This window comes from Falco rusticolus, chromosome 3, assembly GCF_015220075.1.
Source record: "Falco rusticolus isolate bFalRus1 chromosome 3, bFalRus1.pri, whole genome shotgun sequence".
Classification (NCBI taxonomy): Eukaryota; Metazoa; Chordata; class Aves; order Falconiformes; family Falconidae; genus Falco; species Falco rusticolus.
In genome coordinates, this window is record NC_051189.1 from 85642726 (window position 1) to 85669322 (window position 26597).

Genomic DNA, 26597 nt, shown 5'->3' on the forward strand with positions numbered 1-26597 from the left:
AAACAAGTCAACTTTGTACTGGGATTGTAAAGCACTGGGGTTTTTGTTGGTTTGTTTTTTGTTTTTTTTTTTTTTTTAATTGAATAACACTACAGAAGTAATAATCACTGCACTCTTTGTCTGTCTTTGCTTTCCCTACTCTTTTTGCTGAAGTCTGAGCCTTTGGGGTGATTTAAATTCTTGGACAGTTCAGAACTTTCCTCCTGGCCAAGGGGGATCTTCGCAGCTCTGAGCTGATTTTGGCTGATCTCACGTATAAATATCTCCTGCTCCCTTTTTCTGCTGTGAAAATGAACGTCTTCATGTGTAGAATAAGAATCTTAGCCAGGACAGCTGGTTCTGTTTATGTGCTACTGGATCACTCTCCTGCCAGGTTGTGAGCTCACAGACTCCCCCCCTCCCCCCTTCCCCTTTACAACAGTGTCAAGGGGTAGGGTGAGGTTTTTCCTCTTCTTTGCATCTGCCGCCTTTCTCTGATTCTTTGGGGACTGTCCCTGTTGAGTGTAGGGAAGGTTATCTGATAGTGCTTTGACTTAATGCAAGTTTTATGGAGTTTTTTGTTTAGCTGATTTTTTCTTTCAAGGAAAAAAAAAAACCAACAAAAAAAACCAAACCCACAAAAAGAAGCTCAAATACTCTCTGAATTTGTCTTATTGATGCCTTTTTTCCTACTTATTTTTATCAAGGTTTTGCATTTTTTCCAGTGTACAGCTTTTAGCTGCCTCTCGGTATATGCCTTATAAATAAGTGAAATAACCCTCGTAAAAGGGGTCGGTTTGGTGCATCTTGTCTACAGGGCTGATCAGTGGAGGATATACTGGAGGAATCAGGCCTGTTTTGGCCAGATGGAGAATCTGAGTGCTCTAATGGGCCTCTTCCCTCTCTAATTCCTGTTACTTGCTCATTAATGACTCCCTGTGACTGGTTGGTGCCATGCGCAGTCCCATTACCTTGATCTGAGAGGCTGAGCAAAGGATTTTTCAGCATCCCCCAGGTGTGATAACATCTCCGTTGCCATCTGAGGATGGTTCCTTATCCCCCATTGATTTTAGGGATTGTGATGGCATAGACAAATGGAGCCAAACTCTCAGTTTACGTAAATCATTGCAGCTGCAACAGCAGTGAGCTCTTCTGAGTGCCGTAGCCCGGAGGACTAGCGCATGCCTTATAAAATTCAGCGTACAAGGCTTTTAAAGCGAGATGTCAGTTACACCACTGGCTTCACAGCATCTCTCCAGCACAGATTGACATGGTGCTTCTTTGGTAGAGTTACTGCTGGCGTGGTCAGAACTGGTAAATTTTGGGGGGATTTTCTTCATCGAGCACAGGAATGACACAGATTTTGATAGAGCGATTCTTGGTCAAAGCAAGTTAGATTTACCCCAAAACAGCTCAGTCTCCCTAAGAACCAGTAGACTCAAGCTGGAGTCTCAGTCCTGCTATTTCCCAGGTAGAAGTGATATCATGTGCCTACCTGTGGCTGTTCCAGAGTGCGTACCTTGTCCTTTTGGGATAACTGACCTTTATGTAAGTATGTAAATACTATGCTCACATTATAATATTAGATCAGATTTTAGGATAGGGACTTGCATCTCCGTCATTTTGTCACCTGACTGACAAGCACTTACCTCTTCTTTTGCATTCCTGTCTTGGATTCTTTTGCCTGCATTTCTCTTTTCCAAAATATTTAAGAAATGTGAAAGCTCTTGGATTTGCCTCAGTGTAAAATGGTGTGTGTGTGAAGTCTGGAACACCTCTGTGCAATAAGAAAGCGGCTTCCTACTCTGATCTTCTCCAAAGTAGGCAATAGCAAAGGTCTGTACTGTTTTTGCAAAGAACTGCTTGCATATCAGATCTGTCTTCCATTGACCTCATATTCATTTGTAGGAAGACACTGGCAGAGTAGCTTTCACTTTGAGTTGCCCTGATGTTGCAGCTCAGCTTAGAAAGGTGCCTGGATGCTGTAGTTGCGGTTTTCCCTTCTGGAGTTGCACACGTCTTAACACATTCTTAGAAATTCAATGGCTGCACAAGTGCTTCCTCTACCTTGACTTGATATCTGTTCTCCAAGGACCACACTCTACTTTGTTCCGAAGGGTTGATGGGCCCAGAGATATTTTTAGATGATGCTGCACTGGGTCTGGCTGAGCCCCATGGGAGCCCTCACGGTGCTGTGCTTGTACCGGGAGCTAGGAAGGTGGTGATAACGCACCAGGAGGTTGGCTGCTGCTGAGCAGCGCTGCACAGCATCCAGGCTGGCTCTCCAGCATTCCCCCCGCCTCACCAGTAGGCTGGGGGTGGGCGAGACCCTGAGAGGGGATATAGCCAGGACAGCTGGCCCAAAGTGACCGATGGGATGTTCCATACTATAGGATGTCTGCTCAGATATAAAAGATGAGAAAAAGGAGGAAGAAAGGGCATTCATTATTTACGATGTTTGTCTTCAGGAGCAACCACTACACGTATCAAAGCCCTGCTTCCTAGGAAGTGGCCCAACATCATCTGCTGATGGGAAGTAGAGAATAACTTCTTTTGTTTTCCTTTGCTTCCTTGTGCACAACTTTTGCTCTTGCTTTATTCTATTGCTTCATTAAACCACCTTTGTCTTGACCCACAAGGTGGGGTTTTTTCCATCTTACTTTCTCCCTTCCTCTTCTGCTGAGGAGGGGAGTGATAGAGTGACTTGGTGGGCACCTCGTGTCCAGCCAAGGTCAACCCACCACGGATGCAAAATATTGTCTTTGAAAGGGACAATATATAGATTGCATGGGAGATTGATTTCTTAAGACCAGGGAGGAGGGAAGAAAGGGAAATGTAATATCTGTGAGATCTAAGTTTATTCTTTAAAACATTGTGTATCCAGCAAAGGATAATAATTATTAGCTCAGTTGTAGACAATTCCTTGAGGCTTTATCTAACTGAATTGCCAAATTCTACACTAAAATCTGTTACTGCGATCTAGCAAGTAGGGTGAAAATATATAGTGGTATCTAAGCTTGTTTTGAATATTCATGTTGTTCAGGCACATTAGTTAGTTTTTATACTGTTTAGTGACTTTTAGTGTCAACCCAATGAAGCCCAAAAGAGAAAAAGGGATTTTGTCTGCCAGATGAAGTATAATTCTATGACTTCTTCAAAGTTGCAGGCCAAGTCCAAGTCTGCACAGTCATTAAAACAGAGGATTTCTTAAATTTCTATGGAAATAATTGAGCCATGTTTCTAATCTGTTCTTTTTTCCTTCCTGAAATACTGAAGCGTGACTGATAAGGAGTTATGAGTTTTTGCAACTGGAATCGTCCTGAGAAAATCCCACATGTAAATATCAAGAATGTCATTTATTTAGCATCCTTCATTGTGGAAGATCCTGAAGTGCTTTGCATACTTGATATGCAAAGTCTAAAAGTAGTGACCTGCTGTTAATATGAGAGTGAATTTGAGACAGTGAATGTGTAAGGGTGTAAAAATGCAACAGTACTAGATTTCAGCTACTTTTTTATACACAAACATATATTTCTTAAATCTGAAGTCACTGTGTATTGCAAAACATACCATGCTTCCAGCTTCAAGCTGCTCTTAGGGTAGAGTATTCTCCTCTCCTGATGGAAAAGCCCAAGAAGCTCTCTAGCTTAAACACAGGAGGTGATCACAGTGAAGCACTCCATTTTATCTGAGCCAAAACACAGAAAAGATTTTGAGTGTTGAAGTCTTGAATAATGAGATAGAAGACATCAGAATGGACAACAGTGTTCTGCCTCTTAATCGCCTTTCAGAGGAATTAATCATTATTATGCAATTTCTTGCCTCTTCATTTAGGGCACATTTCCAGCTGGAGGTGCTCCATACACGGTTCTCTGGGGCAGTGTACCTCCTGAGGGGTGTACCCCCTGAGGATGATAAGCAGCGGCTTCCCACTCCCAAGAGTGCTCCCCCAGTCTCCTGGCAGAAAGCACAATTCCAGCCCTGGGAATTCCATGCCATTGCTGTAACATGAAGAGTTAGAAAGTTTGAGACTGGAGGAGTCAGAGATCTGTGCCAGGTCCATGGGACAGAGTTTTTCTTGCTGTTAAAAGAAGTCATACCCCATCATGTCATAGTACATGATACATGGCTTCACCATTTATGCATCCAAGGAACCCAGTTTATCCATTTTGGGGTAACAGCTATTGCTAGATGTTCTCCCCTTTGTCTCCTGTGTCCCTTGTCCAAACACTACTTCACTGTATTGTTTAAAAAATAAAATTAAAAGACAAACGAATAAAAATCCAATATTTTTTCACTGTAGAACTGTACTAATTCCTTATGGTTTTATTCTCTGCTGTTGACAGTGACTGCTTTGGAAAGAAGCCTCCGATCTTTGGGGACCTCAAAAGATACTCAAGAGCTGCAGGATGGACTGTGAGTTTGTTTTGAAGTGCTGCAGATCTTGCTTTCTCTCAGCCTTTTCTTTTTCCTCACCTATCCTCACCCTTTCTTCTGTCTTGTTTTTATAGCTGGACACTTTTTTGTCAGGCTTACTTTGTTTTGTTTTTTTTTTTCCTTTCTGTTGGTGATTAATGATGGTAGGATGTGTATTGATCATATAAAGCTTTGCTTGTGCTGGTTTCAGGTGGCAGAGAATGGTAGGTAGATAACAGAAAATGATGGGCCACAGTAAAAATGGCTTTTCTGTGGCTGTGTATGTGTTGTTATTTTTTGTTGTTTGTTGTTTTTTTAATTTAGTTTTATTTATTTTTAATGTGTAGCCAGTGTAGGATGCTACACTGGTCTCGGCTGAGATTAGACTTAATTTTATTAATATATTATTAATAATAGTATGGGGCTGTGGTTTGGATTTGTGCTGGAAACAGCGCTGACAACACAGGGATGTCTGGTTCCTGCTGAGCAGCGCTCACACAGAGCCAAGGGCTTTGCTGCTCCTCACCCCACCCACCAGCCAGCAGGCTGGGGGGGCACAAGGAGCTGGGAGGGGACACAGCCGGGACAGCTGACCCCAGCTGACCCCAGGGGTATTCCAGGCTGTATGACAACATGCTCAGCACATACAGCTGGGGGAAGAAGGAGGAGGGGGGGAGGGAACAATCAGTATGATGATGTTTGCCTTTCCAAGTCACCCTTATGTGTGATGGAGCCCGGCTGCCCTGGGGATGGCTGAGCACCTGCCTGCCCATGGGAGGTGGTGAATGAATCCCTTGCTCTGCTTTGCTTGTGTGTGTGGCTTTTGCTTTACCTGTCTTTATCTCAATCCAGGAGTTTTCTCACTTTTACCTTCCTGAATCTCTCCCCCGTCCCACCGAGGGAGGTAGGTTAGGGTAAAATGAGCATGAGGCTGCTGGGAATTAGTTAAACACCACAGATGCTTGTGTAGCTTTTTCCTTCTCACCACTGCTCCCCACTTTGCCAAAACGCATGGACCCAAGAGAAGGAGAATAAAAAAAGGAAAGGGCAAGAAGATATTTTATAGAAGGAGAAGTATGTTGTGGTGTTGAAACGTGCGTCACGTGGCACAACACTAAGAAAATGGAAACTTCAGTTTCACTTGCAATAGTTACAGTTCATTACACACTCTTCTATATATGTGTATACACAAACACGTGCAGTTAGTTTTCATTGTATGCATGCTAATTAAAGAATTAAAATGGCTTTTCCAAATGTAGCACAATTTATTAAAGCTGCTTCCCTTAATGCATCTTGCATGCTAAAACCAAGTACTTGGAATGTGGCTCTGATTTTGCGAATATGACTGTAGTTCCTGCTGCGATTGGGCTGTGAACAAAGGGGAGAATTTGATTTCTATTTTGTTATATTGGCTTTATACATTATAATTTGCCTGATGGACTTGACTGACCTTCTCAAAGCAATATAAACTCTCAGACTGGTTTGCAGTCTCTATCCCCTTTCCGATTCATCGCCTTCATCAGTGAATTGGATCTGCCCTAATTCACATACACTCTGGTTTGCAAACTTGGGGGTTAAAAATAGTAATAGTAATAATAGTCAGAAGACTTGGAACTAAATTTAAGAGATTGGAGAGAATGTAAGAGTAAAAACTCAGTCTGTGGAGACTGATGTAATCATGAAAGATGTTTACATGTACAAAACTATTTGGACCATAAACCACTTTAATAAGTGATGGAGATCCTTAACCCAGGAAAGCCTTTGTCATTCAGAGCAGCGATTGTGCTTGCACTTATAAACTATTATTTTTTTGTAATTTAATAATCAATTCCTTGACTCTTTGGAGCACTTCAAAAACATGGCTACATGATTTTCTTCTTTCTTGAGCAGTTACATAAATAGATGCATAATGCACTAATTGCAGTAATTATTTTTCATCTCAGAATTATCATTAATTGTCCAGATAGCTAAATGCAGCTTATTTTAATTTTAACTGTGCTTCCCTGCCCCTGTCATCGACCCCAGAATTCCTCCAGCTGTCTCCTTCCACCCTCCTGGTTCCTCCCCTCTCCCTGTGCTGTAGCAGGAGGTCTCTCCTGATTTCTCCCTTTTGGCTTGTTGAATCTCTGGACCAAACAGTTCCAGGGTGCCAACCCAGGGAGGACCAGCAGTTGTCTGCCCCTCAGTCCTCCAGTTTTTTCATCCTGTCTTAACACTGATGTGTCCTTTGTGTTGCCCCTATTTAGTCACCAGATGCATGCAGGCAGCCTTGAATGCTCTACAAGCATCTCTGCCTGTCTCTCATGAGAGCTGCACCAGCGAAAAGCAGCATGCCATGAATCACAAGACCTGGCAGTGCTGCATATATCTCTATGTTCAGGAGCAAGCAGAGGGTCAGCTCTTCAGGTGAGACCTTTAGGGCAGCATTTTCTGCTTCCCCAGCTGTAAATCATGGCTTAATCTTCCTTCTTTGCCACTTGACCCCTTTCCTTCAAAGGTTGATTCATGTTTCTCCTTGAATATCCTCTAACTTGGGAGATGGTTGGGGAACAATGAGGGGAACGTTTGATAGGTTTATAGCCTTGGCTATTAGGAAAACAATAGTGTCTGTGAGTATCTAAATAGTAAAAATGCCACGCTTTCTACTTTCATGCTAACTAGGTGACTAAGGCTCTGCCTAAAATGAGATGGTTAGGGAGGCGGAGGGAGGCAGAGTTTGTGACTAGGGATTCTTGGTGAATAGTGGTCCTGCCGCATGGGACATTTGGCTACCATAGTCCGTATACTGCAAAAGTATTGGCTTACCTAGCTTCAGGGTCCTGCTAAAACAGAAGAAAATAGAATTGCCTGACTCCTTTTCAAATTCATGCAGACTTTCTGCCTCTTATGCACAGGATGTATAAAGGCATCAGATGAAGGCAAGCTTCTTACTGTCAAATTGGGCCTTTCCCATTTCTGAAATGGTTTATCTCCCTTTGATAGCTGAGTCATTCAGAATAAGGACTGTATCTGTGGCAAGTGAATTTGGGAGATTTCATCCCAAATGGAGTGCTAGCTCTAGTCAGCCAAGCAGTCTTGGTTGCTGCTGTGTGAGTAGGGTATATATGAGACCCAACAGTGAATAATCTTGGTCAAGTCTCTTCCCAGAGCCAGCACAAATATTTGTGTGCTATGCACTTGGAGCTGGAATTCCTGGCAAGGGAAACATAAATGCTCCTAAGAAGCTCTGCATGGAGTTGGTGGAATGCACCTGACCCTGGATTTAACTGGGAAGGAAACCTGACCCTGGATTTAACTGGGAAGGAAATGGGAGCAAAAGAAAAAAAGAGGCATGTAGCTAGGGTGAATAGCTAGGGCCAGCAGGCAATGCTGACAGCTTTCTCCACTGATGTTTGCCTACAAAGAGCTTGTTAAGTACTGATATGTTGCAGGAAAAATCAACTGTTTTTTTCGTTTTTTTTTTTTTTTTTTCTTTTTTCTCCTCCTGACCTTTGGTTTAATAATCCAAGCTCCCAAGGCATTTATCTGCCTCCTTAGCCAGAGGGTGTGGGATGAGGGAGTTCTCCAACATTAGGCACTGAAGGAAACTGGCTTTTAATTTAGGTAAATAAAATTAAACGCTCAGATAAGGTGCTGTCTGCAAAAGGCAGTGAAAACTAGCCTCTGCTCTTGGGATTGGGTATGTCTGCTTAGTCTTCCAACACCCTCAAGAAAGAGCCTGGAATTGAAAGCATCCCTGTAACCTTGGCAATGCTCTCTGAGAAGTGTGGTGTGCTCCCCTGTATCAGTCTTGCTTATGTTTTGTTCATTACTGACCAAGCACACCAGGGGTGAAGCATGGCTTTGCCCAGTGACAGACAGAGGCTTGGGTCCAGAGGTATCCCCTATAAAATGTTGCTATGAGGATAAGGCTTACCTGTGTGACACCAGATTATTTTTCTTTTTACTGAGAACAGAATTTGATTTAAGAAATGTAAACCCAGCAATTTTTTAGGGGTGGGGTGGGATGAGGGAATCTTGCATTTCTTAACAACCTGACACAGTCCTGTTGTGACTGGGTCACAAGTGGTGTTCCCCAGGGCTCAGAATTGGGGCCAGTCCTGTTTAATATCTTCATCGATTATCTGTATGACGGGGTTGAGTGCACCCTCTGTACGTTTGCAGACAACACCAGGCTGGGCAGGGATGTTGATCGGCTTGAGGGAAAGGACGGCTCCGCAGGGGTATCTGACAGGCTGGACTGATGGGCTGGGGCCAGTTGTGTGAGGTTCAACACGGCTCAGTGCTGGGTCCCACACTTGGGTCACACCAACCCCACTCAACACTACAGGCTGGGGGCAGAGCAGCTGGGAAGCTGCCTGGTGGAAAAGGACTTGTGTGTGCTGGTCAACAGCCGGCTGACCATGAGCCAGCAGTGGGCCCAGGTGGCCAAGAAGGTCAACAGCACCCTGGCTTGTATCAGAAACAGTGTGGCCAGCAGGACCAGGGCAGTGACTGTCCCCCTGTGCTCAGCACTGGTGAGGCCGCACCTCGAACCCTGTGTTCAGTTTGGGCCCCTCACTGCAAGAAAGACACTGAGGTGCTGGAGCGTGTCCAGAGATGGGCAACGGAGCTGGGGAAGGGTCTGGGGCACAAGTCTGATGGGGAGCGGCTAAGGAACCTGGGGTTGTTTAGCCTGGAGAAGACGAGGCTCAGGTGGGACCTTCTCACTCTCTACACCAGCGGTCCTCAAACTTTTTAACCAGGGGGCCGGCGCGTGGATGCAGTGGCAGGCAGCCATCTGCGGCTGCTTGGTTTCCCCCCCACAGCCCCGGCGGGGGGGGGGCGGGGGGGGGGGCAGGGGGGGGTCTGTAAATACCGGGGGCCGGATTGAGGACCCTGGGGGTCTGTATCCGGCCTGTGGGCTGTAGTTTGAAGACCCCTGCTCTACAGCTGCCAGCAAGTAGTTTGTAAATACAGGTGGATGTCACTCTTTTTTCCCAAGTTAGAGGTGATGGGACAAGAGGAAATGGCCTTAAGTTGTGCCAGGTGAGTATTAGATTGGATATTAGGAAAAAATTTCTTTCCTGTAAGGGTTATAAAGCACTGGAACAGGCTGCCCAGGGAGGTGGTGGAATCACCATCCCTGGAAGCGTTCATAAAGTGTGTAGATGTGGTGGTTAGAGGTACAATTTAGTCGTGCACTTAGCAGTTCTGGGTTAACAGTTGGGCTTGATGATCTTAAAGTTCTTTTCAAGGTAAACGATTCTAGGAAAAGAAAAGTGGTCATGCAGGTTGCAAGTATCATTTGATGGCTATGCTGAAACCATGTGACTGAGGTTTTAGTGGCATGAAGGGTCCTTGATGCCCTTTCTGTGGAGGCTGGTTGACCATAGCAGCCATCAGTGCTCCTCAAACCAGGCTTCCTGCATTGCTCTCCTCAGGAAGGAGTACATCTCCTTATTGGACATTTGACCTTAGCTCATTGCATGTGCAAGGGCAAGAAAAATATTGCACTGAGTTATGGTCATTGCATACTACCCAATTTTAAGTGTGTCTGGGGTATAGCCCATGAGTTTTCACTCCCTGACTTTTTTGGATACTTTACCAGCCACTAGCAGAAGAATTAGCCTGTTTAAGGAGGAGCTGTAAGAAGGATATTTTAAGAGCTTTTAATACTGATGAGATTTTTGAGTGCATCCATACAGCAAAATGCGTTGATTTCTCCTGATTTGAGGAAAAGTCCAAATTTTAGCTTCCACATCCCTCTTCCGTTTGCATTAATTATTTTATTTAAACTGTGCTTATTGAAATACATAGGGCTTTTTTCTGCAACTGAGAGAGGGCTGAGCTCTACTTTTGCAAGGTGTGAGAAAATAAACCTGTTTTTCTGATTGAAATGGTACAGCTATCCTGGGTAAGATGGTGCATGGCAGAGAATTCATATGGCTACAGCCCGAGTGTCCCATCTCAGCGGTATTAGTGAATATACACCCACAAAGCGCTCACTATCTGCAGAGCACTGGCAAAGCGCATGCTTTTTGATGTCTAGTCTTTCATGATGTGATTAGGGCTGTGCTGCAGAAGTGGTTATGATTCAGGACTGCAAAGGAGTTTCAAAGTATTTTACAAATTGAATGTTCAGTTTGAGATCTGAGCTGCTTTGGGGTGAGGCAAAGGCAATGATTCTGGAAGTGGCCAAAAGTGCAGCTTTTGGATTGCTACTCGTACCTGCCCTTGGGCCAAACATTAATCTCACAGGGCACTTGTATTCCCTGGCACACAAGTTATGCCAAAACGCATATGTAGTTGGCCATATTCTTTGCTGGGATTAGAGGGAACTCCATCTTCCTCACCCTTCCCAGGCAATTTGCCACAACAGCAGGGGGTGGGGGTGAGTGGTGGGTGAAGAGTAAAAACACTTCATTAGTTTGCTTTGCCACCACACAACCCTGAAATCAAGTGATACCTGTGGTGAAGCACTTCCAGCGTGACCTATGCAGGGTTCACCATTTGGGGTGCTCTTGCAGAGAAGCATCCTTATCCAGACTTGAAGCCTCTATGAACAGTGAGAGTCAAATATAGAATGGCAGTGAGCTGGTCAGTGCACTCGGGGTCGGTCTGAGGTGGTTTGCTGGACTTGTAGAAGCACTGTTGAAACGTTATCTTTAAGTTTATGATGGATTGGACCCAGGTATGGCACTTGCTTGACACAGGTTGTTCAAATCGCCTTCTTATGGATTAGACACCGAAAGGTAGGCATCTATGTGAGCTCGGTCTACGGTGTCTGCCAAGCTTCAGCTCATCCTGATAAGATAGGTGACTCTTGAGGCTACTGAGATGCCCCAGAGTCTCTGAGACATGTAGGAGGGCTGGAAGTTTCGGCACAGGACTGTGAATTCAGTTCATTCACTACTGAAATAACAACATTAGGCATGGTGACATGCTAGGACAGCTCAAGTGGCAGTAGGTGCCCCCCTGAATCGAATGAGAGAATTACTACTGATAGTTTACCTTCAGGGTGAATGATTAAGACGGCTCAGTTTGTTCCCACCCAACAAATATTTCACAAAGCAGCAGAGTGACCCTAGGCTTTTTTGTGAGTTGTAGGGTTGCTTGTAACTTAGCGGGACTGAAATGATTTTTGGACATACCCTGTTTCATCTGTGTATGGTCAAGAGAGGCTGAATGGTGTCCTCATGGCTAGGAGCCTCACCGACCTCCTGGGGTGGCAGATGAATCTGTGCCCCTCAGCTTTTCTGAGCTGACATCAACCAGTAAAGACTTCTTGCTTGTTCATTTTATCATTTATGGGTATTGTTTCCTTTTTTCTTCACTATCTTACCTTTACATTTGATAAGTTGGAGGTATAGCTTAATTTTTTCCATTTTTTTTATTTTTAAAGCTTCTGTTAAAAAGGTTTTAATTCCTGTGGAATGCAGATTCATTTAGAGCAGAAAGATATTTTAAAGTTGTAATTTACTGAAAGAAGATTTTTTTTAAAGTAATTCAGACAGAAGCTTTTAACTGTCAGCATGTTTAATTAAGGGTAGGATTTAATAATATTTTATATGATTTTGTTATACTGCTTGTATAAGCTTTAAAAATAAAAAATAAAAAAATCCATAAATATTTTGAAATGTCGTTTTGATTCCCTTAATATGTTAAACCTTCAAAGTAATACCTTCCCTGTTCAACTCAAAGCGGTCGGATTAACTTTATCTATACTCCATTTATCGCTGCTGGCATCAATTTCTGACATGAAAAACCTTCTAGGTTTGGCAGTAAAAATGGGTTGCCAGATTGCAACATTTGCATTTAACTGTGTAATACACTTGCTGCATTAATAGCTGTATTTATGTGACAGATCTCACCCTTAAGAATCCCAGAGCTCCAGCTAAATGGCATCTCTGTGATAAATTACAAAAGCTGGTGATGAACCGCAGAAATCTCCAATGATGATAAATTCATCTGCTTTTGACCACCTTCCCTGCTTAGAGAGGTCCTTGGAGTATCTGTTCACATGCCTGAACAGTTTCTAATGGTCACTACAAATCAATCTGTCAGAGAAGTTTTTCTTTTCAGTGTTTTCCTCCCAGATTGCCCTTGCCAGATGTCTGAGGTGGCCAGAAACCTTGGCCAAAGCAATAGCATCTCCCCCCATCAAGGCAGCCTTTGGAAGCAGGCTGTGAATTTTAAGCCATGAAGCGATGGAGCAATTGTGGCAAGTGATGGATGCTCCAGGAGATGCAAGATGGGGACAAAGAAAGATGGCACCTGTGGGATAACCAAGTATCTCTCTTTTCCTTTGGAAGATTTCTTAATGCCGCTGCTTTTTATTTCATTTTTTCATGCTTTCATGTCTTGGATTGCAGTTTCTGATCACTCCTTGGTGTCTCAGTGAGTCAAGGAAACAAGACCATGGCATCCCACTCAGTGCTGGTGTCTCTTCAGGTGAAAACTGCGTTGCATGGGAGCCCCAGCCTTCCCACATGTTCTTGTTCCCATCTCCACTTTGCAGATTTGCCCATCAGCTTTAGGTCGGGCTGGCTAAACGCTATGGCTGTAACATCTTAAGGGGAAGTGAGGAACAGAAGTTGGTTTCCACAGGGTGAGCCCAGGTCTGCACATTCACTCCAAGGAAGCAGGCTCTGCAGTATCATTCTGCAGTCTTTCCGCCCATTCAGAGCACAGATCTGGATAAACAGAGAGATGACTCTTTTCTTCTGCCAGTGACTAGATATTGTATAAATAAGCCTTCTCCCCACCTCACGCACCCCTTCTGGTTTGGTGCCTCAGGTGAAAAGTGTACGCTCCCATTTTGGAAGCCAACTGCCGCCTCGAGCAAGCGCTCTATTTGTAGCGAGAAAAAATGACACTACCAGAAGTGTAGCCACATATTGCTGTGTGTAAAAATACTGCCATGCTTGGTCTTTTCATACATTTATTCTAAGATATTTATCTTGGAAATGCTGAACTCACGCTGATGTTATTTTATTTTTTGTTTTGTGGGTGACAGCAGGAGGAATAACTTAATAGAATAAGCTACTTCCTTTTCATCTCTTGGACCACCATTATAACAGCAATACTTTTGTTAATTTTTCAGAAGCTTTTCTGAGCTTAATAGCTGAAAAATATGAAGATCTCCCTCCCCCCCCCCCCCCCCCCCCCCCCCCCCCCCCCCGCCTTTTATTAGCCAAAATACCAGCTTTTTAATTGGGGGTTTACTTCTTTTGCCATTCTCGTGTGTTAGAAATGAAATGTGGAGTGGAATTGTACTAGGTTAAAGATTGGCATTTTGAGTTAACAGAGCAAAGTTCATCCTCCCTCACCTCAGAAATCAAACTAACTTCAGATATTTTGCCTCTTTTCTCCCACAGAGTTAGAGATAGTGAAAGATGAGTTCACATTCTGTTAGCATAGCCTGCAGAGGGCAAATTTTATTTTTTTTTTATTTTTTTTTTCATTTCTGTTGAAATATCCATGGGCAGGAAGTTTATCTAATGACTCAAGATCCTGATTGGAGTGACTTGCCTCTGGATTTGTACATACAAGCTTTGTAAACTTTTCTAGACCAAAGCAAAATTCCTGGAGGGGGGACAGGATGGCTACGTGTTTATGCTAAGTTTTTATGCCCACAGTTAGACATTCAGTGATGCAGAGCCTATTGATTGACTGGAGGGACCTGTGGGATGAAGTTTGTTTAATAATTCATGTTTGCAGCCATGGAGTGCACCGTTGTCAGGGCTGAGCATCCATTCTGCCATGGAGTCCTTCAGGGATCTGACACACTGATCCAAACATGCTAATGCTTATTGGAATACTTCTATTGGCTTTGTGTAAGGTCTCATTTATTCTGTGAGTCTTACACTGGCCATAAAGCCAGGAGCAGCGGTCCCATCAACGAGAATGATGTTTGTTGTGATCTGTGGCTTCAGCTGATCCATTCGGTCACATTTCTGCAGGCTATCTGTTGAAGCAATTACCGTCCTCTGGAAGATTTGCTGGGTTTGAGGGGGGGGGAAAGAAAGAAAATAATAGAGTCTAATCTCGGAGAAGAGTATGAGGATCTGCCAAGCTGTTGCTTGCTGGAGAAGTTGCTCTGGATTGCTAGTATCACGGCATTTGTTCATTGCAGCGCTCTAATGGGTGATTCCTTTCATACCGTGCTCAATCAGGAGCATAATAAACCCTCTGCACAGAGACAACCATCCATCTTCCCATTGCAGGTGGTATCACCAGGGGTTAATCAAATCCTTGGGTGGTTTGTGTGGACATTGGATGTTTTAACTGAGTAAGGAGATGGTTTGGGGCAAGTAACACTTCCACAGAGCAGTAATGGGACATCAAAATGAAGTCTCTCAGGGGATTGGGAATAAGCCCCTTTCCCTACCTTGTTTGAAGTAGAACTGGGTAAGCCAGATGAGGATGCTTTTTGGGAAGATGTATTGGAAGAAGAGAATTGAGTAGTGCCGCATGAAAATTACAAAGAAAAGAAAAGAGAAGCCAAGGAATGATAATTTTAATACACCATTGACTGGTTGTTACTAATATCTCAGCATTTGGAATTTAGCATGTAACTTGGCAGATTTATTGCAGAAAATGCCTGTGATTAGCCGTGGGTCCATGACCTCCTCTTGAATAACAAAGCTGAAGGTCAAGTGTTCAACAAACATATGTGTTTTATTTTGAAGAAAGTAAAACCTCAAGGGGTTTATATGTGTTTACCAGGACATTTTATATTGCTGTCTCCTTACTTGCTCTTTCTGTTCACAAAACACAGATGCAATTTGTACATGGGGAGCTTGCCTGTTCGCATCTTGTGATCTTCATGCATTCAGTCTTGCAGAATAATGAACAAGTAATGTCATATTTCTTTCCAAGATCGTAATGTCAGAAAATGGTGGTTTTCTTTATAGATTTAAGATAATGAGGGGGAAAAAAGTATTAGTTCCCTAGTACACGTCCTTAGGGGTTAAAGTAGCTGAGGAAGAATTTTCATCCTCCTTTAAAAGTTATTCTATTAATATTAATATAAAGTAAGTCAGTCCAGAAGGTCAGGGCTGTACACATGACCCCCTGCACTTTGCAATAGTAAACAGTTCAATAAAATTTGAATGTTTGAGTATCACAAGTGCTGGTGCCACTTGGTCCCATGGCAACAACCATGTTACAAAAGGTGCAGATGAAGAAAGCAAACTTGTTGGAGCACTTGAAATGCAGAGCGTTGAACAAGTGTTGTGTTTCAACTGTATTTCTCCTTCTCTTTCTCTTAAGCTGCAAGAAACAGTAACCCTGTGCTCCAAAGCCTTGTGTAACACCTTTTTAGATGGTGTTAAAAAAAATGAAGAAATTTGTGGCCTTGAGGGGAAGTGATTGTGGCTGGAGTCGTCTTGCTGCTTGGAGGTGAAACCTGGAGTGGAGGAGGAATACAAACATGGCAGGAGAAGGAGCCACAGCTTTTGTTTCTGGTGCTGACTCCCAAGAGGTGCAAACTGAAAAATCCTGGGTATGACCAAAATTAGCATGTACCTGATCTATGCTGTCTAGGAGCTGTCAAGCTCTGCCTTTGAGCCAAAATGCTACTTCTAGATGCCTTTTTGGTCACAGCCTTATGCAGGACCAGCGGGAGCTGACTGAGATGACTAAGCAAAGATGTTAAAGGAAAGAGGCAATACAAGCTGACATAAGTTTGATCAAAACAAATGCTGCTGCCTGTGGGATGGGGGGAAGTAAATTAGTACCATTCATTCAGGTGAACCTGTCCCTGGTGGAAGGAAGGAGATGAGAGCAGAAAGGCAGCCTTACATTGCAGATGCATATGCAGGTTCCACACCTTGAACACTGTGTTTTGGGCCCCTCACTACAAGAAAGACATTGAGGTGCTGGAGCGTGTCCAGAGAAGGGTAACAGAGCTGGTGAGGGGTCTAGAAAATAAGTCCTGTGAGGAGCGGCTGAGGGTCCTGGGGTTGTTCAGCCTGGAGACAAGGAGGCTCAGGGGAGACACATTATCACTTTCTACAGCTGCCTGAAAGGCAGTTTTGGTGAGGTGAATTGTTGGTCTTTTCTCCCAAGTAATAAGTGGTAGGACAAAAGGAAATGTCTTGAAGTTGCACCAGGGGAGGTTTAGATTGGATGTTAGGAAAGCATTGTTCACTGAAAGGGTTGTAAAGTGCTGAAACAGGATAGTGGTTGAGTGACCATCCCTGGAGGTATCTAAAGACATGTACACATGGCGCTCGGCGACATGGTTCAGTGGTGGACTTGGCAGTGCTGGGTTAACAATTAGACCTGATGATCTGAAAGGTCTTTTCTAACCTGTATGATTCTATGACAGCGCAAAGGCAGCTGGACCAGGACAAGTTGGGCTTGTGTTGGCAGAGAGTGGTGCTGACGTGGTTTGGGTGCTGTTAAAACTACTGTCTGCAGATGGACTCCTAAGAACTGAAAGAAATTTGTGAAATCCGTACCGTGAGGGCTTCCTGCTTATGTGCAGGATTGCACTGGTTTTCCCGTGTGAAGCTTTAAGCGCACTTGTTTCCTTTCACTAGAATCATCCACTCGCAAAGTCCAGCGCCTGGCATTTCTGTTGCGTGTTTATGGGAACGCACGTGTTTGCAGTCACGTTACGGTACGACCAGGTTAGAGAGAAAACCATCCGAGATGGTTCAACTGGCGTGGATGGATCATTTCTGTATGTAGACCATTTAACCATCTGAGCCAGCAGATTGCAAATGGGATTTAATATGGGTTAGTATTAGCTGATGAAATGTTTGAGAAGGTGGGCAAAACAGCAGTGTTATTTGCCAAAAAGCAGGTTACAGCAGCAAGTTGACAGGAGATTTAGATTATAGTGTTGATAAAGCTCCTTAACCTCTCCTGCTTGATTTGCTTCTGGAATAGAGGGAAAATCCGGCTATGTCACATTGTCTGAAGAACACAAGTGAAAGAAAGTAAGATTGTTGAATTGCTGAGCATGGCAAATTCCCCCAAGCCCTGCAGCATAATGTGTTTTAGCGATGCTGTACAGTTTATAAAGGTCAGTTTGCACTTCAATTACAAATCTAGGTTTAAAGGTTTTAAAGGACACAGGAAAAAATACTGATTTCCACCACCACCACCCCATCACCACCCCCGCCCCCTTGTAATTACCTATTGAAATGCTGATAATATTTCAGGCTCATTTGTAAAAAGATTTCACAGTACTATAGCAACAGGCATTTTAAAAGCCTCAGTAGAAATGCTGGAAATCTAGGTCCTAGTTTTATTTCTCCATTTTGCAGATAGACAAAATAAGCCTTGTGAATTTGTAGGGGTTTACAGTGAATTAATCACAAAGTTGGGAAGCAATCTTGTATGAAAGGTTCAGTCTAATAGCAAACCAAGTTTAATTAAAAAGAAGACACTTTTTTTCTTCTCTTTTTAAATCCTTTTTTACCAGCATCGTGGTTGTTAATCTTCTTTATTAAATACGATTTCAAACAGAGCTGGGAGCACAGGGTCTTTGCACCCTGGTTAAATCTGGAGTTAACTGGAATGATGAGAGAAAAGGTTTCTATCAATGAGGATATGACCACAAAAAGGGATAACCTTTTTCTCCTGTGTAGATAGGATCGGAATAGGACAAGAAATATTTAAAGTTGGTGAGTAGATGCCTGTGCATTTTACCCAAGTGCTCCCTTACCATGGATGGCAACTGTCCCGTAGCTTCATATATGTTTCTTCCTTTTTCCGGGCTGTACCTGAATGACCACGCTGCTAACAAGCCATAAAAAGAGAAGGTTGGGTCACAAAGTGAAGGTTACTACATTATGGGACCAGACCATGCTAATTATGGCACTGAAAAGTGAATGTGAGTGGATCCTGCTAAATTACTGCATTTCTCAGGCTGGTAGATGGAGATTTTTTCCTCTCACACCAGCTGAGGAAAGCTCCCTCCCTTGACACATGTGCTGCAGCCTATTTTATATGTGTCTCCGTTCAACCAATTATGCCTGAGAGATGGACAATTAAAAAAGCATCTGTTTTCATGGCAAGAGGACTGTGCCTCTGGCGTTTTACATGCTGTAGCTGTTTTCTACACAGGGGAAGAAAATTAGGGAGGGAAAATGGGGTCATAAGGAATCAAAAAAAGAAAAAAAGCAAAAGAACTTGGAATATTCTCTTCTTAAAACTGTCAGCTCTGTGGGTGCCTCCTGAGCTGCCTGGCTTTGTGTAAACAGGAAAATATTTAACAAATGGATTGCCAATAGGATTGATGGGAAGCTGATCTCTGCAGTTTGCTGCTGATGCTCTCGGGATGGGTGGTTGGGTCTTGACACTGGAAATGCTTTTGGGCATCAGACTGGGCACATGTCACCTGACATGGTTCCCACAGCAGGCGCACAGCCTCTGGGAAGTGTCAGGATGCTTCTGCCCATTCTACCTCTGGCAAAACAAGGGAGGGAGGGATGCTCTGGGTGGAGGTGATGGACTTTAGGACTGTGGCTTTTCCCTATCCTGCCTTGTAGGAAAAGTCACTTGGGTCATTGCTATGGGAGATGAAATAAGCTAAAAGACGTAGGGCAATATTCATCATGTATTTTCTCGTATCCAAGCTGCTTTTTCTGTGGGGCTCACATGTGAGACAGCTTAATGCCAGCATCTGACCTTGGCTTGGGCAACTGCCTCTTAGCAAAAGTCATGTCCAAACCCACCTGTTTCCTATAATACAGCTCTTCCCACTGTGGTTCCTTCTGTATAGACAGTTGTGGGCTTTTGGAGGACAACTTTTCCCAAGTCTAAGGTCACTTGCACACTTAGCCAGGAGAATTTGGGAGATGGGGTGTAATGTTGGGACCCAGTAATCCCAGTCATACTCATGGAGCCATGGCCATTGCCTTAGAGAGAAGTGCTCCAAGTAGACATCACATATGCTGTTTAGTGCTTATTAGTCACAGCCAAGGAAACATCAGCTATATTTCATCCTAATTTTTATGAAGCCACTGGGGCTCAGCTTCTTTCTGCTCAAACATTGTAACCAACAAGTATTACTTTAGCATTTAACTGGTTTTTTCCAAGTATATAACTATAGATAAATTGTGTATGTGGGTGTATATATATATCTGTGTCTATGTACACTATTAGACACCTTTATGTAAATACGTTAAACAATTTATTAGCTATATATAATTATAATCTTGTATTGTGTTTCCAAGTGCCTTTTATGTTCAGCATGAGGAGTGTCTGTCTTCCAGACAGACACAAGAATTGAGACATGGAAGGATTTGAAAAGAAAGAAAAAAAAAAAAAAAAGAATTTGGGATTTTCATTTATCTAAACAGTCATTCAGCAGCTGTCATTTCAGGGACACAGTTTTGTGGCCAGTGGAGCAGTTACAGAGCCTGATCCTGCTGCAGTAGTTTCTGCTGCCACTGAGAAGGTTTCTTCAAGCTCTGTCTTGCAACACACAGGTAACATATATAAGAATAAGAGCAGAGATCACTTTATGTGGGTGACCTGGATATACAGTCATAGCTATATGCCTCTTCTCTTTCAAATGTGTAAAATGCATTAAATGTTGAATATTTTAGTATTTGGGATCTCTTTCAAGACTGCTGACTTTTTTTTCTTTATTGTTTAGAAGTGAAATGAGTATGTACAGTACACTTCTCACACTTATCAATTGGCAAGATGATGGATAAAGCGGAAAAAAGAGATGCTCATGCTTGTCAGTGATGCTTATATCCCACTAAAAGCAAAACGCTTATTTGCTTGTGAAGATATTCCTTAATCCAGCTGCTAGATCACAGAGTGATTGTGCAGCTCTTCGAAAGCCAGAGCATCTCTTATTGCAGTTGTCCAAATTTCCTTTTCAGAGAAAGTACATTTTCCCTAGACTGGCCTGAGCAATTTTTCCAATCTACCCATCCAAATAATATATGTAAAACCATAGATGCACCTGCTTCCCTCATTGCATTCAGCGGGGGCTGCAAGATAGAGAGCGCTGGGAAGATCTGGTTTATGCATGAGTTGCTGTGCCTTCTCAGCAAAAGGAGATTATTCCTGTGCAGATGGGTAGCGTTACTGAGAAGTGCACCTTGGTGGCCTGCCTCTCTAGACTCTTCCCTTGGTATCTGGCAGGACTCAAGGTGAGGGACAAGTACCCCTGAGCAAAGTAACTTATTGCTATGTAATTGCTGGAGTGTACTTCTGTTGTTTAGAGGTTTGCTTCTCATGGCGGAATTTTGGCTTGAACTGTATTCAAATTGATGTTTTTTCCTAGATTTTTGGCAAGGAATGGTCAAGTTCAAGACATAAGTAGTTGGCTGAGCCCTAACGTCTTACTTTTTCTAAAGCATTAAGGAATTATTCAGTGTTGATTAGGGCTAAAGAAAAAAACAACGAGAATAAAGATGTGGTCCAAAGAGCTGGTTCCTCTGTTGTATAATGCTAACGGTTCTGTTGTATCATGATCTGAACAGTTCACAAGAAGCAGTCCTTGCTGGGTCATGGCCAAATCTGCTGCTTTTACGTGTTGGTTAACACCTGAGTAGGAGTTCTTATGGAGACAGATGCATCTCAACAGGAGCCAGAATACACCCAAATAACATCAGGGTATAGCAGCTTGGTTTCCCTTACAAAAAGAAAATGGGAAGAGGAGGAGTGCAAGCAGGCAAGCTTACCAGTTCTGTGGTGCATTATATGTGAATATTGTCCTAGAAAGAAGGCTTCCCTTGAGTCTCCCATGAGAGGCTCCACAGTTTCTGATGTGACGTTCCTCTCTGAGGTTTCTCTGTACAGACAGTGTCTTACTAACTTGAGCTGTTGGACCTATCAAGAAAATGTGGTAGCTTAATAAATGATGATACAGGCAGCGTTTTATTCATAAATGATGGCGCGGATGGAGGCACAAAGAGGGGAGTAGGAGCTGAAGGAGGCATTAAATCTGGCATTTGTAGAGTGGGAAAATCATCAGCATGAGGGAGAGCTGGAAGATGATGAACTGTTTATTGTGAGAGAGGAGAGATTTATGATGAGCGTGTGAACGGCTCACTGTTTTTCCCATCGCCTCCTGTTTTCATGGAGGAATAGAGTTTCTAGCTGAAATCAAAGTTTGCCTAAGAAAGAACGAAGCACTGTTCAGAGAATCCAGGAAAAATAAATAACGTAACTAAAGAACCTCATACTACATTTTAAACTACCCTTGGCACAGTGTAAGATGATTGTAAAATTGCAAAGATGCCTAGAAAACACAAACTCTGAATAATTCCTGGGTGAAATGAAGAACAGGATTGACTTCAAAAGAATGCGATACATAATAAAGTTGAATAAAATACAGAAAGCTGACTCCATCCTTTCATATGTACCCATAAGCGTTCATGTTTGCTTTTTCCATGCCCTTCTTCCCTCCCTCATCAATTGGCTTAACAAAAATTACTCCCTTTCTTTGTGAACTTTCTTGCCTTATGCAAATACGACTGCACATCTTTTACAGCCCAGTGCCTCCCACCTTGGTGGATGCAGCAGCACATCTGCACTCTAATCTACCTGCCTTATCCTTTGTTTCCTGCCCATTGTTATATGTAACAGTTGTGAATTTGCTTTATTTTCCTGCGCACACTTTTTGATATCTTTTTGACTCAAAGATTTAATATAATCACATCTTACGGCTTTATTAATTAAATGCTGAATTCATAGATATGTTAGTTCCCAGTGACCGCTGGTTCACTTAACTGAAGCTTTAAGATCTGATCAAAGTGTATGTATATACGTAGGTGTCTGTTCACCTGGCAATTGCCTGGTTTTGTTTGTATGCAGCCATCAGAATATATTAGTGAGATTGTTCTGTATTTAAAGAGGAGCTGGTCAGTATATAAATGTCCAAGGGCTTGGGAAAGATGTACACTGTTTGTCATGAGCTGTGTTTTTCTTCAGTTCCGGGTTAAAGTTTTTTGGTGGGTTTGTTTGATGGGGGTTTTCTTAGGACTAGAGTATTTTATTTTTTTTAATCCAATTTACTTGTCACAGCTGTGATTACTCTATGGGAAGCAGCAATGAACAGATTATTTTTAATCCTTTTTTTAATCATGTTCCCCTCTTTAGTTTTTAGCCTCTTTAGTTTTGTGCTGTTATCACATGGCTGCATAGTCTGAGCTCTGTGTGTTGTAGAACATTTAACTCTTGACTTTTGAAATCTAGATGGGTGAAAATAAGGACAAACAAACAAAAACAAATATGTAATCCTTTCTGTTTACCTACAAAGTTTGCAGACTGGTGTCAAGGCCATCCCAATACCCATTTTATTCAGGGAAAAGGTTTTAAGAAAAAATGTTCTGTACCTCTGTGGTACTGAAAGGTAGTAAAGTAATTCCACTCTGAAATCTCTTTAATCTGATGCTTTAGTGCATCTTTGTGTATATCCCAGAATTACTTTGTTACTAAACAATTTGTAGCAATGTCTTACAAATGCTGCAGTGCAAAATTACTAATTCAGTGTGTCACCACCTTCCTTCTTGATCTTGCGTTTTCCAGGAGAGAAGCAGAGGAGCCCTGACTACCCCGCATGCCCCTAACAAAGCACATGAACCAACACTAGTTCAGGCTTTAAGCTTTTAGATTTTTTTAAAGATGTAGGTACAGTGATCCACATTACTTTAGCCAGTCACTCTCCCAGCACCTTTATAAGGGAAAAACAAGAATGCATGGGTAATGAAGGACATGTGAAACTCATTGTCCCTCTCGCAGCTCATTCCCGTCCAGATTTGAGCTCTTTGCCTTTTGACCAGAAATGCTTCCAGCAGTATTATTGTTAAGTTAGCAAAGAGGAGCCTCTTTGCCCTATTCTGGCAGACTTTGCATAGACAGAGATGCCGCAGAAGGGAGTTCGATACGTGTTGCTACACACTCCACCATCGATTTGCACGATGGGTGTGCAGCACTTCTTGATGTGGTAATTAGGGGACGCCCGATTTAAACACCCTAAAAAAGGCCTGCTGTCATTTAGTTGCTTGTTTACTGGGTGGGTTTATTCATTTGTTTGCTTCAATAAATAACCTGAGTAGTTTGAAAATGTGCACAGCAAAAAGCCAGTGTGGTTGCAGTCCCTCTGCGGTGTCCCTGCTCCATCATGCATCTCTCCTATTCCTGAGATAAAAATCTGTTATTGACAACAGTTTGTTGTGTAAATGTATATTAAAAAAATAAATAAATAAAATGGGAAAAAACCACCACCCACCCACCCCCAAACTACAACCAAATAAACAACTAAAGAACATTCAAATTGAGATAAATTATATAATAATGTGGCAACAAATGTTCTATAAAAATGGATTGGGTCTACCCTTCAGCCTGGTGAAGTGGCTAGGCTTAGATTTGGTCTTTGACTTGAGTCCTTGGCTAAAACCAGTGTTTCTTGGTGAAATAATTGCAAGTAAAGTTCCAAGCCTAAAATAATTCATCATGGCCTGAGCGGTTGGGTTTGGCATATACCTAAATTTATGTCTATCTTTCCTTCGTTGTGTTGATGTCCAGCCTCCTGGTATTTATTACAGTTTTAGTCAGCAGTCCTTTGAACATCAAAACGAGGTATGTAAAACTCCTACAATGTTTACTTCTTTGGGACAACAGCTGTGCTAGAAGCAGTTGTAATAGTAATCAGAATGGGAAAGATTGCTGGGAGGTATTTTAGTTGCTGTCAGAATCAGTAGTTCATTTTCAAAACAGGGCCGTTTCTCTCAGGTCAGCACTATAGCAGTAGTCCGGGGACTGAAGGATGAAGCAGAATACATCAAGACCGTCAATTTGCATGGCAGTGTGTCCCCAGCATCTTCCGGTGACCCCAACCTTGCAACACCACAACATTTTGCATTTTGTTATTCCCCCTAACTTTGCTGAGGCAGAAGGAAGCACACCATTTTATATGGAGTCATGGTTTTATTGTTAGTCCAGTTAATGTTTTAGCAGTCTGGTGGTCCTAGTTATCTAATGACTACAGGAAGGTTCATTAGTAATACAGTTATAATTGTTATTACCAGCACTTCTGTCTTGTTGGTTTCCAACTATTCAGGCTTTCTATTCTCTTTTGTCTCTCTCAAGTTGGTTTTACCTGGTTAACCAGGAAGCACTGCTGTCATGACCATTGATGAACCATGATGAGTTGTGTTTACAGACTGGGATGTTTGGTACCATCTCATGTTTGCACTCGCCCATACCTTGTTTTACTCTAGAATCATAGACAAAATAGCTTTTTTTTATTATTATGAACTGATGCTAAACTAGAACAAATTGGGCAGTGACAATTGTCCAGGCAATTGTTATTGAAGCTAAAATAAGCTCAGATGTGGTCAGGTCAAGACAAGCTTAGACAAGTCCTTGAGACCTTGCACTGTCAGGTCAGACCAAAGCCTGTGGCTTTTTACAAAAAATGACAAAATCATGTTTTCTGCCTACCTTTCTTGTCAGAGCAGCAAGCAGAAAAAAACAAATGTTGGTGTGAATAATAATAAAAAACCCAAGTGGCCTGTTTGTTCATGACTAGTGGGCAAATTGCAATAACCAAGATTGAACCAGAAAACACAATTGAGACTGTGTTACGGTTGGTATAATAAATGACACTGTGTTATGCCCAGTCTTTCCAGATCTGAGAACTGATTTTCAAACAGGGAAGTAATGATTCTGAGTGACTAATGTGTCCCTAATTGGACATGTCTGGAGAGAACCAGGCATTATACTTCTTTGAAGGTCTAATGTTGACACAACTGGAATGTAGCCCTTTTTTCCAGGGTTATTTTTTAAAATATGAGGACAAGAAACAAATGGTACTTGCTATTTGATATGTGGCACGAGGAGCCAAAAATTCTTCTATAGCTTCCTTTACTGTCCAAAACCTCTTCTTCTTCACATGCGTGTAATACTGGCACATGTATGTATCCCTGAACATACAGGGTGAGAAGGGTGTGAACTAGAGAAAAAGTGTTGAGGACTTACATTGTTTAACTATAACTGGATTTATTTTTGTTTTATTTTTGTTTTTTATTTGGGATGGAGACAATGCTCACCACCTAAAGGGGGCCTACAAGAAACCTGGAGAGGGAGTTTTTTTTCAAGGGCATGTAGTGCTAGACAAGGGGGAATGGCTTAAAACTAAAAGAAGGTGGTTCTAGATTAGATATGAGGAATAATTCTTCACTACGGGAATGGTGAGACACTGGAACAGGTTGCCCATAGAAGTTGTGGGTGCCCCATTGCTGGAAGTATTCAAAGCCAGGCTGGATGAGGCTTGGAGCAACCTGGTCTGGTGGGAGGTGTCCCTGCCCATGGCAGGAGCATTGGTAATCTTTAAATACCCCTCCCACCCAAGCCGTTCTATGATTCGATGATTTTTGTACATCTGATAAATTTCAGATTCTTTCCATTAAAAATAAATATATCAAAGGGAAACAGAAAATTTCAGCTTTGTAGTTTTTGCATAGTATGATTCCCCTCAACCTGTTTATTTATTTATTTTTTCCCCTTTTTTCTCTGTATCAGCTGGACCTAGATACAGCCTCAGTCTGATATAGTGGTGAAGAAAAGCTGAGATATAAACCTCAGTGTATACTTGTGGTTATAAAGTCTAGCCTGAAGATGTCTGTGTTCTGTTCATATCAGGTCATTTAAACTATGCAACTAAAAGGTGGTGGGAAGGGGGCGGGGGGTGGGGAAGAGAGTGCAGGAGATGGGTGCTGTGTGCTGATTTTCCTGCGTGAGAGCCAGGTCTTTACAAATGCATACTATCAGGATTTTCAATAAGTGCTTGTAGTTGAGCAGTCAGCCCCATCTGCTCTTGTGAGTGATGCATAGGGATGGTGGTAAAGCCCTGAAGAACCTTGTGCATCTTTGCATCTGGACTTACATCAAGCAGAGAGCTTGACCAAATGACTGACAGTGATCTCATCCAATATAAATTATTCCATGATTCTAAAATAAAATATCAAATGCTGGTATTTTCCCATAAGGCCTCATCTCTGTTGCCCATACACATGGATAAAACTATGTTGCAGAGAAGCTCTGTCGCATGTAAGTTTATGAGGCCACCTTATAGGATTTTCTTGACCAAAGGGTTATCCTGATTATGCATGGCTGAGGTATGGAAGTAAAATCGCAGCCAGAATTTTGTGGGTGATTAGAGAGTATTTGGCACTTTTAACTTTAATCTTTGCAAATCTATCCAGTCCTCCCGGGTAAGTTGATATACCTCGTCA

General features: G+C 42.5%; 1 protein-coding gene across 7 annotated transcripts in view; it reads left to right on the top strand.

Annotated features, from left to right (window-relative positions):
• TSNARE1 (t-SNARE domain containing 1) overlaps positions 1–26597 on the top strand; it is a 508372-nt gene that overhangs the window by 177607 nt on the left and 304168 nt on the right. For all 7 annotated transcript variants that reach the window (XM_037380780.1, XM_037380779.1, XM_037380786.1 and 4 more), the window contains one exon: positions 4326–4395. In XM_037380780.1, the coding sequence (XP_037236677.1) occupies positions 4326–4395 (70 nt within the window). The remainder of the gene's footprint in view (positions 1–4325; positions 4396–26597) is intronic.